This window comes from Sinocyclocheilus anshuiensis, unplaced genomic scaffold (genome assembly GCF_001515605.1).
Source record: "Sinocyclocheilus anshuiensis isolate Anshui unplaced genomic scaffold, SAMN03320099.WGS_v1.1 scaffold506, whole genome shotgun sequence".
Lineage (NCBI taxonomy): Eukaryota > Metazoa > Chordata > Actinopteri > Cypriniformes > Cyprinidae > Sinocyclocheilus > Sinocyclocheilus anshuiensis.
Genome location: NW_015544144.1, coordinates 239,727 through 256,794, shown reverse-complemented (window position 1 = coordinate 256,794; position 17,068 = coordinate 239,727). Strand labels below are relative to the sequence as shown.

General features: G+C 39.7%; 1 protein-coding gene and 1 long non-coding RNA gene across 2 annotated transcripts in view; one reads left to right on the top strand and one right to left on the bottom strand.

Annotated features, from left to right (window-relative positions):
• LOC107695105 (gamma-aminobutyric acid receptor subunit alpha-3-like) overlaps positions 1-17,068 on the top strand; it is a 197,728-nt gene that overhangs the window by 173,089 nt on the left and 7,571 nt on the right. The window contains exon 9 of the mRNA XM_016494913.1: positions 1,863-2,068. Within this exon, the coding sequence (XP_016350399.1) occupies positions 1,863-2,068 (206 nt within the window). The remainder of the gene's footprint in view (positions 1-1,862; positions 2,069-17,068) is intronic.
• LOC107695106 (uncharacterized) lies at positions 3,440-4,370 on the bottom strand. Its single transcript, XR_001634959.1, has 3 exons — positions 4,257-4,370; positions 3,795-3,961; positions 3,440-3,658 (listed from the first exon to the last, which is right to left on the bottom strand). It is a non-coding gene; the product is annotated as an uncharacterized LOC107695106 (long non-coding RNA).

Sequence of the window (17,068 nt, the reverse complement as noted above, 5' to 3'; positions counted from 1 at the left end):
TGTGTGTGTTTGTGTGTGTGTGTGTGTGTGTGTGTGTCTGTGTGTGTGTGTGTGCAAGAAACACTAAATAAGAATCACCATCGACACCTGCAATGGAGTTTCTTATTTGTTGTCTCTGATAAATTAATAAATTAGACAGCATACCCAGATAAAAAAGTCACCACTCATCACTGATATATGTTGCAATCTAAGGGCCATTCTATTTTCTTATGAATGTCACTGTGGTTTCAGAGCAACACATTCCCAGTGTTTACTCCCAGTTCCTTTAAAAGCTCCCATGACTTATTAGGATGCTTCTTTTTAGCCTATGACACTTTGCACATTAGCATGAATCCCAGTGACAAGAGCTTTCATTGGAGGTGAAATCAACTAAAACACCTTACAAATAAAGTGGTATATATTATAAATGCACCTGTCCTTGAAACTCTCACAAATATTCAGCAAACTTTCTAATCACAGTTGTAAAAGATGTTTTAAGACCATAGACTACCATATACATTACATTATCATGTAATGTTTTTTGAGCTTTACTCAAGCTGTGGTAGAAACCAGGGTGGCGTGGTGGCTCAGTTGATAGTGCTGTCATCTCAAGAACCGTTCTGGTTTAAGACCTTTCTGTGTGGAGTTTGCATGTTGGCATGGGTTTCCTCCAGGTGTTCTGATTCCTGCCACAATCCAAAGACATTAGCATAGGTGAACTGGAAACACTAAATTGTTGATAGGTGTGAAAGTGTAAGTCCATCTATTCAGGATGTTTCCCTGTCTATGGGCCGAGATGCTGGGATAGGCTCCTGCATTTCCATGACCCTACATAGATTTTCAGTGATGGCTTCACGCACAATGCTATTGCATAACTACAGAAATCTTCAGAAGTCATATGAACTGCTTTTACAGTGCTTTCTGAAGCTTGACAGTACAAATCACAATCTTTCATTTTACTTGATTTGACTTTGTCTGGAAAAAAGCAACTCTAACAATCTGCTTTTGTGTTCCATGAAAGGAAACTCAAACAGGATTTGAATGATATGAGGAGTAAATGATAACAACATTTTCATTTTGAACTATTCCTTTAACACAGTGGTTCTCAACAAGTGGGTCCCGATCCAAAAATATGTCACAGAACTATTATGGATTTAGACAGCAATGGAACAAATAATACAATGCAACCAAAGGTTTTTTTTTTTTTTTTTTTTTTTTTTTTACAAGTTATTGCATTAATAATTAATGTTAATTCAATAAATTATTGCATAAAAAAACAAAGATTTTTTTTTTTTTTTTTTTTTTTTTTTTACAAGTTATTGCATTAATAATTAATGTTAATTCAATAAATGATTGCATATATATATTGCATATATTAATACATTTCAGTGTTTCATTTTTCAGTGACTTTTTTTTTCCATTCGTTAAACCAAGGGTTCCCAACTACATTCCTGAAGCCCCACCAACACTGCATGTTGAACGCTTTAAAATTTTCGCCTACTATATAGTATGGAAGTATGCGATTTCGGACGCAGCTCATGTCTCCTTAATCAAACACACCTGATTCAGATCATCGGCTCATTAGTCGAGACTCCAAGACCTGAAATGGGTGTGTCAGACAAAGTAGAGATGCAGAATGTGCAGTGTTGGGGGGCTCCAAGAACATGGTTGGGAACCACTGCGTTAAACAATATTGGTACTGCGTTGGGTTGCAACCTGATGTTCCATTTAGCGTGGCATTATTCTTTCACATCATTTCCTAGTCACTGCTGGTAAATTCCTAGTCACTAACTAAAACAGCAACTGACGTTGTAAAAAAGATTGCTCTACGTTTTCTGTTATCTTGACCATGACCTCTAACACTTAACCATTTCTGTTTTTAGGTGTCACAACTGTCCTGACCATGACCACATTGAGTATAAGTGCCCGGAACTCACTTCCAAAGGTGGCCTATGCAACAGCTATGGACTGGTTTATGGCAGTGTGCTATGCTTTTGTCTTCTCTGCTCTCATTGAGTTTGCCACTGTCAACTACTTCACAAAGCGCAGCTGGGCCTGGGATGGTCAGAAGGAGGCCCAGGAGATGCGGGTAAGATAGGCTATTTAATACACTAGTAGTAGGCTGTCACAATGTTGTGAAAGTACAGTAATACCTGTACAGCTGTGTACAGTGAGCGTAAGTGCTTATATCCTATAAGACCATGTCATAGAGATAATGGATGTGTTATCACTTGAAAAAAATCTGAAAGAAGTTACCTTTCTCTTTCTTTTTCTAAAAATGCAGAACGCTTTACTAAAGCTTGTGTACATTTATAGTGTTTCTCAGTGTGATCAATCACTGTTTCATTTTCCAGTATCGATTTTTTTTTTTTTACAAAGTTATTCCCCACAATAAGCAATAAATATTCAGCATATAAATCTTAAACTAATGTGGGCTTTCTTGTTAGCAAGCTTGTCACTATTGTGAATTTTCATTGAGGTTGTTCCTGTTCAATAAGTTTGATGCTGCCAGCCGTCTCTCTCTCTCTCTCCCCATTGCTTTTACTTGCTCTTCATTATTGCCACCCTCTGTCCCGGCCCTGATAACCTCTGAAAACTGAAGTGCTCAGAGCTAATGGATGGGAATTGCCACAGAGAAAGCTCAGCGAGGTGCCGTATTGCTCACAATACGAGGAGATATTGTACCTGTAAACCAGCAATATGAATTCCTGTTTCGTACTGTTGTTGTAACCTACGTGTAATCTGTCGAGAAACATTTTACTGCTTCATTAACCGTTCAGTAGAATGGAAATTTTGTGTTTCTAAAGAAAGCATCGAGAGCAACTGCCGAGTCTCTCACAAGAGAGTACAATGCAAAACTGATAGCACATACTGTATAGACTTGGACATGGAAGTTAAAGCCGGCTGTTAAATATTGAAGCTTTAAAGTGACAATTTCTGTTAAGAGTAAAAGCTTAATAAACATTCATTTAAACTTCATTTAAAGGCATCTGCTAAATGCAAACATGTAAATACAGTTATACATGTAATATAGGCTTATATAATTTAATTAAAGCAGTTGACATGATTGCTGAAATTACGGGGGTAAAATAGTACACTGCAAAAAATGGCTTATCTTACTTAGTATTTTTGTCTTGTTTCTAGTCAAAATATCTTAAATCAAGATACTTTTACTAGATAAGCCAAATTACTTAAGATATTTAGTCTTGTTTCCAGTGGAAAAAAACGAAATTAAGTGCATTTTGCTTAAAACAGGTAAAATTATCTGCCAGTGGGGTAAGTAAAATATTCTTAAAACAAGAGTATTTTACTTACCCCACTGGCAGATAATTTTACCTGTTTTAAGCAAAATGCACTTAATTTCGTTTTTTTCCCTGGGAACAAGACTAAATATCTTAAGTCATTTGGCTTATCTAGTAAAAGTATCTTGATTTAAGAATTTTTAGATATTTGACCCCGGATGACCTGGAGGCAGTGGGGGCAGGTTTTGCCCAGCTGGCTGGGTCTCCAGTTTTCCACATGGTAGCTGGTGCAATAGACGGATGCCACATCCGGATCAAGCCACCAGCAAGTGATGCCCCATGCTATTGTAATAGGAAGCTGTTCCACTCTGTTCAGCTGCAGGCCATCACCGACCACGAGGGGAAGTTCCTCGATATCTTTGTTGGATATCCCGGGTCTGAAAAGCACAATATCAAGACAGTCAATTACATTCATTAGATTACTGCATTACTATGACATGGAAAAACATTAGCATGATCAAATCATGAACTAATAAAAATTTTGGGGTGAACTAATTAAAAAAAAAATCTTACTTTATATTTTTGTTTTAGGTTCTCCCACTTTCTTTTGACTTGAGCGGCAGAAATTTTGCCCTCAAGTCCCTGCTCTGTCACAATAAATGCACAGAAATCAAGCATAAAAAGGCAGTAAGACCTTTGCTTGAAGTGTTAGGATTTACTACGTTCAGTGTCAACAGCACCTGAATAAAATTACATTTTACATGTTTACTCATTAAACTGCTTAACAACGAACGTCTCCGTTAAAAAAAGCAGTTAACAAGCTGATGTACAACAGCATTGACACTAGCTCGATCTGTTCGTTAACTTGATGTGCTCAGTAATAACAATGATTAAACATCTTTTTACAGCCGATTCACGAAATCATCTCATCGATTTACAATGTTTAAACTTTCAATAAGTCAGCCGTTCACTTAGATCATGTTAAACAAGTGCAATTTAACCACAATGAACAACGTTTTTCCCTGAGGTACTTACACTTGAAAAGAGCCGCGTCGCCGCCTTCCGCCATTTTCGAATATGACGCCTCCTCTCCCGTGGCCTCATGGGATAGTAAAGTGTCCATCGTATGCATGCTACGGAATTCGGGCGGAAGTAGTAGGTCATCCGGGTACTTCTCGCCTACTGTTTTTCGAATACTATGAATTCGGACATACTACTCGCCTCGCATACTGTTTTTCGCCTACTATATAGTATGGAAGTATGCGATTTCGGACGCAGCTCATGTCTCCTTAATCAAACACACCTGATTCAGATCATCGGCTCATTAGTCGAGACTCCAAGACCTGAAATGGGTGTGTCAGACAAAGTAGAGATGCAGAATGTGCAGTGTTGGGGGGCTCCAAGAACATGGTTGGGAACCACTGCGTTAAACAATATTGGTACTGCGTTGGGTTGCAACCTGATGTTCCATTTAGCGTGGCATTATTCTTTCACATCATTTCCTAGTCACTGCTGGTAAATTCCTAGTCACTAACTAAAACAGCAACTGACGTTGTAAAAAAGATTGCTCTACGTTTTCTGTTATCTTGACCATGACCTCTAACACTTAACCATTTCTGTTTTTAGGTGTCACAACTGTCCTGACCATGACCACATTGAGTATAAGTGCCCGGAACTCACTTCCAAAGGTGGCCTATGCAACAGCTATGGACTGGTTTATGGCAGTGTGCTATGCTTTTGTCTTCTCTGCTCTCATTGAGTTTGCCACTGTCAACTACTTCACAAAGCGCAGCTGGGCCTGGGATGGTCAGAAGGAGGCCCAGGAGATGCGGGTAAGATAGGCTATTTAATACACTAGTAGTAGGCTGTCACAATGTTGTGAAAGTACAGTAATACCTGTACAGCTGTGTACAGTGAGCGTAAGTGCTTATATCCTATAAGACCATGTCATAGAGATAATGGATGTGTTATCACTTGAAAAAAATCTGAAAGAAGTTACCTTTCTCTTTCTTTTTCTAAAAATGCAGAACGCTTTACTAAAGCTTGTGTACATTTATAGTGTTTCTCAGTGTGATCAATCACTGTTTCATTTTCCAGTATCGATTTTTTTTTTTTTACAAAGTTATTCCCCACAATAAGCAATAAATATTCAGCATATAAATCTTAAACTAATGTGGGCTTTCTTGTTAGCAAGCTTGTCACTATTGTGAATTTTCATTGAGGTTGTTCCTGTTCAATAAGTTTGATGCTGCCAGCCGTCTCTCTCTCTCTCTCCCCATTGCTTTTACTTGCTCTTCATTATTGCCACCCTCTGTCCCGGCCCTGATAACCTCTGAAAACTGAAGTGCTCAGAGCTAATGGATGGGAATTGCCACAGAGAAAGCTCAGCGAGGTGCCGTATTGCTCACAATACGAGGAGATATTGTACCTGTAAACCAGCAATATGAATTCCTGTTTCGTACTGTTGTTGTAACCTACGTGTAATCTGTCGAGAAACATTTTACTGCTTCATTAACCGTTCAGTAGAATGGAAATTTTGTGTTTCTAAAGAAAGCATCGAGAGCAACTGCCGAGTCTCTCACAAGAGAGTACAATGCAAAACTGATAGCACATACTGTATAGACTTGGACATGGAAGTTAAAGCCGGCTGTTAAATATTGAAGCTTTAAAGTGACAATTTCTGTTAAGAGTAAAAGCTTAATAAACAATATAACTTAATTTAAAGGCATCTGCTAAATGCAAACATGTAAATACAGTTATACATGTAATATAGGCTTATATAATTTAATTAAAGCAGTTGACATGCATGCTGAAATTACGGGGGTAAAATAGTACACTGCAAAAAATGGCTTATCTTACTTAGTATTTTTGTCTTGTTTCTAGTCAAAATATCTTAAATCAAGATACTTTTACTAGATAAGCCAAATTACTTAAGATATTTAGTCTTGTTTCCAGTGGAAAAAAACGAAATTAAGTGCATTTTGCTTAAAACAGGTAAAATTATCTGCCAGTGGGGTAAGTAAAATACTCTTGTTTTAAGAATATTTTACTTACCCCACTGGCAGATAATTTTACCTGTTTTAAGCAAAATGCACTTAATTTCGTTTTTTTCCCTTTCTTTATCTTAAGAATTTTAAGATCTTTTGACTAGAAACAAGACAAAAATACTAAGTAAGATAAGCCATTTTTTGCAGTGTACAAACAGTTTTTGCACAATATTTGAAAACAGGAAGTGTTTATTATCATCAGACTTACTTTGTCAAATGTGATTCTGTCATTCATGTGATTCTGTTCGTCTGTGCTTGTGGTCTTAAAACTACTGATAATTGGTTATGTGCAACAGGCTTCACTACACTTCTCTAATGCCAGCGGTACACCCAAAGAAAAGCTATTGACTGCTTTGATACATGTTTAAAATTGCTGGACCTTTGAGATAGAAGAGAACTGAATGGCAATTTATAGCCAAAAAGAGAATGATCGAAAGCAGAAGAAAGCACACAGATGAAAGCTAAATTGAAAACAGGCTCACTGGGGTCTTTGGCTAAAGAGAAAGCCGAAAACTTATTTGTTATAGTTAAAAAGAAAGAAAAGAAAAAGAGCAGCACAAGCAACAGAAAAACAGATGAGACAAGCAGGAAGAAGGATAATATGTTTGTAAGGAAAGGAAAAAGGAATGATTAAAGGAACACAAAATGGGTTGGTATTGACCACTGGCCCCATGATGAGAAATTAAACTGTTGAGATCTCCTCATTTGTTTTACCGCAAGGGTTGGTGGGGTCACATGGTCACTGCTGAGCAAGAGGTGTGATAGCAAGAGCGTGAGAGTTGCCTAACTACAGACATTATCTAACAGAACTCGCTCTATACTGGACACTGGTTACTATACTCATTCCTGACTGTAATTCGGATTCGAGTTGGACACTGACCTTGGTGCTCTCTGGGGTTCACTTCTCTTTGGAGCACAGAATGGCATTACAGATTGAGGGTGATGATTTAACTTAGTGGGGAGAAGGTCCTGCACCAGACGGTTGCTCTTTCTAAGTCTCGCCACCACTGCTGACAGTTACTCTCAATTGTTGGTGATAAGAGTAGTAGTGATTGTACTGATTTCATGATATGACTACTGTAACATACTGAATTTGTTATTTACTCTCATTCCTAAGTAGAATGCTGTTTGCACATAAAATGTAGACTTACAGTGAAGAAAGGACCCGCACCATATTTAGAGACCAGAATATCATAGGCCTCCTTAACACCTGGCATTAACATGCATTCGTATCCAGATAGCACTTACTTAGTAGTAAGTTGGCACTTATTTATTACATGAGAGGTTGAGTTAACTGATATATTTCTGTCACGTGCTAAATTACAGTAGCTTACCACTGTCCCCTCTGTAAAAGATGTTAATTTGGTTTAGGAAAAAAAATGGTTTTAAAGCATTCTTTTTGGGGAGACATATGAGAGAAACGGCATTCTATGTGTAATCCAGTGAAATCATTATTTGATTATCAGATACTGTTGATTAAATGTAAAACTGTGAATAAAGGCCGTTGTGGTTACCATAACTTTACCATGACAAGAGAAAAAAAGTAGCAACAGTGAAGTTAAATTTATACCTTTTTTTTATTATTTATTTCAGCATGGGGACAGAAGAGGCATTAGTTAATAAATAAAAAAACAAGTAATGTGTGCTATTTACTTGGAAAAAGTAACTCAGATATTTTGTTGTAAATTTTTTTTTAAAAGTAATGCATTTGTCACGGTACGCTGTTGGAAGGAGCACAAGGGAAATGTGGAGTATAATCAATAGTCTTTAATCCATAGAACAAAAAAAAATCCACACAATAGGCACAATGCACACACACGTACTCAACGAGTAGACCCGACGAAGAACTAAGGAACAGACAGGAACTAATATACACAGGATAATAAGGAACTCAGGTGCAAGGAATCATAAGGCAAACTAAACAAGAACAGGAAAAAGACCATAAAAGGAAACACAGGAAGAACTACGGGGGCAAAACGGGTCCAAAAGTCTGACATTTTGCCCCCTCCCAGAAGGTGCGTCCTCGCACCGTAGATACAATAGAAGGAGGGATGGGTGGGAACTTGGGAGGAAGCTCAGGAGGAGGACGGACACCCGGCAGGGGGCCGGCATACAGAGACCATGGGGGAGACAAAGGAGGGAGGAGACAGGAGGGGCTTGGAGCAGGAGGAGCCAAGCAGGACCCAGTCCACAGCCATGATGGCGACCCACGGTGGAGCCGACGGAGGGAGGAGCCATGGAGGAGGAATGGCCGCAGACTCCAGGGGGCCGACCAACGGTGGCGGAGCAGGTGGTGGAGGAGCCCGAGGCGGAGACAGAGAGCCGATGAGCCAGGGCGACGGGGAGGATCCGGAGGGCCAAGGCGGAGCAGATATCGCCGGCGACTGACGCAGAGGCGTGGATCCGAAAAGCCGCGGTGGAGCCGGAGCGACAGAGGACTGAGGAGGAGCCGAAGGGATGAAGAAGCCTAACGGAGCCGGAGCCGGAGCAACGAAGGGACGTGGCGCAGCCGGAGGAGTGGAGTCCCGAGCAGGATGGTCGACGCCAGACCAAGGCGGAGCCGGAGGGACGAGGGAGCCCGCTGGAGCTAGTGGACTGCCGGGCCACGGCGGAGAAGAGGGAGCTAGGAGCCATGGTGGAGCCGATGGGTCCACGGGCCGAGGCAGAGTCCGGGACTTAGAGGCTAGAGGCGGAGTCAAGGGATGCTACAGCCCCGGTGATGCTGGAGAATGGCAGTCCTGTGGAGCTTGCACCGTGCTGATGGTGGGCTGAGGGCGAGCAGAGGGGCTGCCAGATGACAGCGGAGGAGGAGGCAGGAGTGGGTAAGAGGTCGGGCATTTGTGAGCCTCTGGCCTTTCAGGGCTGAACTCATGAACAGGAGCCCCCCTTGGGCTGGATGTGGGAACAGGTACCCTCTCCGGGCTGAACTGGGAAACGGGAACCCACTCAGGGCTGGACGGGACCAGTGGGGACGAAAGAGAGAGGAGAGGGGGAAAGTCGGGTTCCAGCTCTGTTTCCCAGTCTATGAGGTCCTCCTCAAAGTCCAGCAGTCACAGATGTATTATCAGCTCACCCTCAGCCGCGGTACAGTGGGTGGAGCTCCACTCCACACTTTCTGTTGCCGGCTCTCGCACCTTGACTGACATCATTTGCAGCTCCGGCTCCGTGGCGATCCTCAGCACTGTCGCTCCGTGCGGCGATGGCTCGTCGGTCGCGGCGGGCTGCGGCTCTCCGTCAACGGTGGGCTCAGGAATGCGTTCCGCACATCGGGGAGATGGTGGGCTGGGCACTGGGTTGGGAGTGGAACTGGCGAGATTCTCCTGGGAACAGGAGTGTCCACTCCACAAAGGCGGCAAAATTCGCTCGAGGACCATCTTCGGACGACAGCGCTCTGCACGAGATGTTTAAACTGGCATCGTAGAACGCACAGAGCGCGTTTTCCGGATAGCTGGTTAGAGCAGCGAGAACCAGGAAAAGTCTGGTATGGCCATCGAGCGATCTCTCCCCCTGCTCCAGCAGGAGGAGGAGGTGGTATTCCGGATGGGAGAAGGGATCCATGAAAACGGAAAAAAAGACACTAGGAAAAACGAGAAAACAAACGGAGGGGAAAACACGGAGGTGACTGTGTAGGTCGGGTCTTCTGTCACGGTACGCTGTTGGAAAGAGCACAAGGGAAACATGCAGTACAATCAGTAGTCTTTAATCCATAGAACACAGGGGAAATCCACACAATAGGCACAATGCACACACAAGTACTCAACGAGTGCTCCAGCAGGAGGAGGAGGTGGTATTCCGGATGGGAGAAGGGATCCATGAAAACGGAAAAAAAGACACTAGGAAAAACGAGAAAACAAACGGAGGGGAAAACACGGAGGTGACTGTGTAGGTCGGGTCTTCTGTCACGGTACGCTGTTGGAAAGAGCACAAGGGAAACATGCAGTACAATCAGTAGTCTTTAATCCATAGAACACAGGGGAAATCCACACAATAGGCACAATGCACACACACGTACTCAACGAGTAGACCCGACGAAGAACTAAGGAACAGACAGGAACTAATATACACAGGATAATAAGAAACTCAGGTGCAAGGAATCATAAGGCAATCAAACAAAACAAGAACAGGAAAAAGAACATAAAAGGAAGCACATGAAGAACTACGGGGGCAAAACGGGTCCAAAAGTCTGACAGCATTACTATCCTCATTACTTAAAAAAAATATATATTTTGAATATATAGTGCACAACCACTCAGAGCACCATAGCAACTAAAAAGAAAAAATGAAAAACACCCAGACAACTACTGATAACACCCTAGCATTGTTGCAGAACACTTTTCATGAGTTGACACTGCTCATATTTAGCTCCGAAAAAAGGTTTAGTTCAGTAAATACAGTTACATATTGTTATTGTTGTTAGTTAATTCAATTTACTTGTTATAAGTTGGTTCACTATAATGTTAAGTACAATGTTACTATTGTAAATCATTTCATAATGCTGTGTCACACTGTGTCCTAGTACAGCGCACAAGGACATTATTAAAAATATCTTCTTTTGTGTTCCAAAAGGGGAAAAAGACGTGTTTAGAATTCACAAAAGGATGAATAAATGACAGATTTTTAATTTTATTATTTTATTATCTTGTGGGGCGATTAGCAGCGATTTCTTGTGACATGGGAACTATGACTGTTGCAGCTTTGCTAATGTTTAACCTATTTTCAGAGTATATTTGTACAAGTATTTGTGTGCAGGGAACGAAGTGGAACAATCATGCAGTGGCTGACAGACAGGATGTAACACAGAGGCCCTTAACAACAAAATGTCTCAGGGTTACGTATGCTCAGAGAACGAGACGCTGCGTCGTGGTTTTGATGCTATGGGAACGCCTTCAGTGTGCACCGGAGTCTGAAGCATGTGTAAAAACACGGCAATCCGGCCAAACCAGGTCTAGAGACATGACACGTCAACCACGACATTAAAACGGCGCCTGCAATAGACATCATCAAATTCAATTGTCTGAAGCAGCCGCGCAGTTGTACTTGAAATATGGTGATGTTTGGGTCACGCCGGTGCAGTGCAGCTGGAAGCTGGTGACACTATTGTCTTGTGTATAAGGGGATTATGTTCGAATTGGATAATTACGTGTTTATGTTTTATTAATAGTGATGACCAGTGTTCCAAAATGTAATAAATTATATATTACTAGTTACTGTTTAATTAGTTACATTACAATATTACTGTCTCTGAATGTAATGCGTTACACTACTTTTGAGTTACTTTTGAGTTACTTATTACATTACAATATTACTGTCTCTGAATTGTAATGCGTTACACTACTTTTGAGTTACTTTCACCAAAATGTCCACAGAAGTATTATAAAATGCCAAAATGTAGTTTATTGCTGGCTGCTCATTTTACATCCAGTGGAGGGTAATGTGGTTAGGTCTATATAGCATAAAATTACAAAATCATATTTAGATACCGGTATGTAGGTCTATGTTACGTTGTAGTTTAGGTTAAACACAGATAAGCACAAACCGCATTATTACATTCATAAATAACACAGGTAAATAAAGCGAAGTGTTATAATGTACAAACAATAAACACAATACCTAGCCTATAGGCTATTTTGAATGGTTTCAGAAGAAAAGAAAAAACATCCTCGTCACATGAGCAAATGTGTGTTTGGCCCGAGCTCAGGCTGAACGGCACGGATTGTACTACGCAGCACGCACTATTTAAATTAGCCAGTGTATCTATATGTTTGGTTGACTGACTGTATTTTATTCTGATAATGAACAGGCTGCAACGTTTGTAATGATGTAGGCTATGTGTGTGCGTGAGGCGCTGGCGCGATCGAACAGCGGAAACAAACAAACAAAAATACTCTGTCATTTTTGGTCATACAGATCATACGAGACTGCAATGTGTTTACTTTTATTTCTGTCATCTCGTTTCCTTTCCGTGGACTTTCGTAGAGCGCCACGCTACACAAAAGCCTGTGAACCAAACTCAGCATCATATCTCTGTCTTTTCCTTTCGTTTTGTTAATCTGTTAATTAGCCTATTTAATCTCAGTCTTTTCCTTTCGTTTTGTTAATCTGTTAATTAGGCTAATAAACTTAATTTTTGTTGCTTGTCTGCGCTCGTCCGCCGCCTTTTTTCTCTTCTCCGACCCCGCAGCTCTCCAATAGCTTAGTGTTAGTGGCACCAGTCCAGTGTTTCCAGGTTTTACTCGTGCTATTTCTCGATGTTGAGAGTTTGGTGTCGCACATATTGCACCTGACTATGCATTCTTATCCTTTTCTCCGACGAACTGAAAATAACAGGAGTGTGTCCATCTCACAAATGTAGAATCCATCTCTGCAGTCATCTCAACCATCTAATTCAAGCAACAGGAAATAGACAAACTATTTTACCCGCGGAATTTTTTCTCCGGTGCTGTTTTGCGGTGTTGGTAAATTCACCATTTAATTTTGAGTTAAAATATGTTGTTGTAACTTGCGTTACTGAGATTGTAACGAGTAATAATATTACCCAAATTTTATTAGTAATGCGTTATATTACTGCGTTACAGCAAAAAGTAATATACTACTGTCATATTATTACTTTTGTAATGCGTTACTCCCAACACTGGTGATGACTATAAGTATTTGATAATTACCAGTGAGAATGATTGTTTAATGTTGATTAATGAATGTTCTGAAGTGTTAATAATGTAAAATGTATAAAACTTACCATAATACTTAGGAGGCAGGGCGTTTCCTCTGAGGAGGCAGTGTCTCCTCAAAATATCGGATGAGAAAAAAAAATTGTAGTACAGTAATAAAACAACACCCATATTTACAAAGTATAACATTAAAAAGTGTATAAATTACTCGTTTTTCTAAAGTAACACTGTCCAACAGCGACACCCGCAGGTAAAGTTACAGCGGAGGCTTGCCTCCCCGGAGCCCATTGACTATTAACAGAGACCCCCTAGCATGCCGTGAATTTACTGGGGGGTAATTGAGAATGAATGGGGGAAAGTCACAATGCCTCCATCGCGATATGATTGGATATGACTGGTTATGTTCAGCTGTGGTTCATTGGTTCGTGCAATAAATCCCGCCTCTTGTTTTCGTGCGAGTTCCGCATTCGCAAATCAGTCTGAATGAACAATATAATGGTGTTAATGGGAAGACTAATTAAAAAGTAAGTAAACAACTCAAACACTTAGATATAATCCCTTTGTTACGTCAAAATAAGACTTAAAATGGCCTGAAAACATCATGAGTGGGAGTTTTTTGTGAGCAATCAGCTTGGTGGCATTTTAAGTAAAACTCAGCGTCTGTGACCAATATTTACCGTGCCTTAATGACTGATGATCTGAAAAATTCAAAAATAAAAGTTAACTATTAAAAAGAATAGCTGAACATAAGTTCACAAATAAAATATATTGTTTAAATTATACTGCTGTGTTATTATTTTAATAAATGCAAAAACAATGCAGATTTATTTTCACAGCCTTCTTTGATCATATTTACCAAGGGTGCCAATAATTCTGACCACGACTGTATATATATTTCTTTTTCTGATAGTGTAAGTAATGTTTATTTAACCAAGAAAATGTGACTAGGACATACATTTACATTTGATTAAAAAAAATAAAAATCCTTTGAGGACTTCTCATTTCCGAACACCACCGCACACCACTGATATGTTGGTAGTGGGGCTGGATCCTGAAAGGAGGCCCCATCCTCCAAGCCTGTGAACAGAATCCCAGCAAAGACCCTGTGAGTAATGAGGCATCCAGCAGAAAGGCTTTTTCCTTTTCCTTAATCCCCGACAGGTTTAACCACAGATATCCGCAGGTGACCATGACTCTCATGGAACAGCCAGTGACGGCCCGTTTGCTTGGTTGCTCATCTGCATTGGAATAAATCGCAGAGTGGGCTTTCAAATCCAGAGTGGGACCTTTGGAGTCAGTTGGGGGGTCACCTGTCTCTGGCTCTTTCAGTAACTCCATCTGCGAGCCCCATGATCTGAGTCTCTGAGGCGGTTCACACTGCAAAATGTGACCCAAATCCAATGTTTTTGCTTATGTGCGACTCAGATCGTTTAGTTTCATGACAATGTGAACCGCACAAACCACATGGAATCTGATCTTTTCAATTCTGATTTGGGCCACTTCCATATGTGGTCCTAAATCTGATTCAGGTCCGATGTTTTGCAATGTGACTGTAGCCTGAACAACCAAAAATGGAATTCATGCGACTTTTACATCATTCTAGATCGACATTCGTCATAATTCTGCACTGATGGCATTCACTTAAAAAATTTCACGTACCGGTAGTTCTGTGAATATGACAGATAGTTGCAGAGGTAGTCAGTGGAGAGACAAGAGGTGTTGTTGCTCTCTCTCTCCTCATCTTCGTCCTCATTATCGCCTGCTTACGAATTCGCTGGCTTTGGTGTTTTGGAAGATTAGTGTGTCTACATGTTCTTCAGACACAGATCCACGATAAAAGCTTTCCCATAGCATCAACACCATGCTCGCAGTGTTGAAGATCCCTCAGAAGTAAACACTGCATTCTTGCACTTGTGCAGCCTTCAGTTAATATACCTTCAAGCATGCTCCTGGACATAAACACAAAAACACTCTCATATACAACCTGGTTTTAAATATATAAAATGCAAAATCATCCAAGTAATAAAAACCACCCAAATGGTTCTTCTCAGAAAATGTTCAGTAATCTTATGTGTGCCTCCTTTAGAGTCTCAGAAGAGGACTTAACTCAATGTCTCATGCTTTGCAAGTCTGCAATCAAAAGTAATTTATTTCATAATAAACAGAAATTAATTTATCATCAAATTATTCCAAGACCAAACTGTTCTAAATCACTGTATGTCAACACTTGGCTCATTTGTTTCTGTTTTTATTTCTCCCAAGTAATTTGAGGAGAAACATCCATAACAAAGTTGGTACTTGAATGAATCAAAGAGTAATAACATATTCTCCTGAGCACACATAATCCAATCATATTCTAATTAAACCTTTTGAAAGTGTCAGTTTTTGAATTTTCCGGTTAGTTTCAGAAATCAACAGGGAATTCTTAGGTGGAACAGCATAATATAATAGACAAGATAGAGTTTATTTCCATTTCTGGCCAAACCATCAAGATTTGAAATCAAAATAAAATATGCACGACTGCTTTGCAGTGATATTCCAGTTAGTGATTAAATATTTAAATTAAATATTTAGCCTAGCTCAGTTATATCTTGGAAAGTATTACATTCTTCCAATACATGGCTTCTTGAGGTTTGGCGAGGTTGAAGTGCTCTTCACATAATTACAATTGACCATTGCATATTACCGTCTTAATATATATATTTTATAATTACCCAATGACTGCTTATGGGTTATATTGTTAGATTGAGCTACACACTTACAGATATCGTCAGAATTATTTTCAGCTGCTTCAATAGCCTTGCAGATGAGGTCTCCACATGAGGAGTTTAGTAGATGCACACTGCAATTGAGGATATTACTTTGCACAGCAGGAATGCAGTCTTACTGCTTTAATCTGAGTATGTCCTTAAAAAAATCAGATATTGCAGGACAGAAAAGAAAATATATCGCATTTGGATAATTTATGAAGCATATAGATCCATCCATCCACCCATCCATTCTCCAAACCCCTTGTCCTCTGTTGCGTTGCGGGGATGCTGGACCCTATCACGGGGACTTTGTGAAGCCCATAGGTTTATTATATAAAATGGCTGTTAATGTAATACTCACCAGTGTCACATTTGCATTAGATTATAGAAATGCAGAAGCCATTGTCATTGTTCTGATGAGGCAGGAATTATTTGTTAGAGAAAGGAGCCACAGAGGAAGTGCCTCCTTTTACAGCTGGTATTGTCTAGTGCTGAAAAATGACTGCGGTCTTGAATTTCATGTTTAGGACACAGTCTCAGAATGTTGATGCTGAAACACATTTGTCTCTGATTAAAACAGGATTGGTTCATAAATATCAATCTGACAAAGGCATATTTCATTTTCAGAGCAGTGGTTCCCAACCACGTTCCTGGAGTAGGGGAGCGCGGGACACAAAGTAACGCGGGGTTAGTTGTAACACACATGGTTTGAATATTTCCACACATGCTAGCATAACAAAATTTATAGTATTTATTAGTTACCATATCAACATTATATAGAATACAAAGTGTGCCAAAATTCAAAAATCTTTTGAAGATATCAATGAACATTTATTTTGCCATAGTAAAATTAAAATTCTGGCATAAGTAAATTTTTCATCTCTGTTTTTATTTATCATTTAAAATGAAACAAATCGGCTATTATTTTAATCTCCAATCTGTTATTTATCAGTTTAGATAGGTTTTTTTTTTTAATGCTTCACTAACTAGTGAAGACAGCAACTGGTTTTAAACTCCACTGCGTTACAATGTGCTATTCTATGACATTAGCGATGTAATTTACACTATTTACTTTAATGAATTTTAATGAGAAACAACGAGAAACAGGTGAACAAAGACTGACAGTCAATGTTTAATGTTTAGAAATTATTATTTCAAGATATGTAATGCATTTTTGCTCGTTTATATGGGCCGTCCAAAGCATGATTGCAGTGTGTTCATTGTCAAACTCCAAAATCAGATTATTTTTAATTCTTAAAAAAACGCCATTATTTTATTTGAAAAAAATATATATTTTTTATTTTATTAACAAAATATGTTAGTTTGTCTTGTATATATTTTTTTCATTTGATCAGATAACATTTTAAGCTGTTATATGGTCA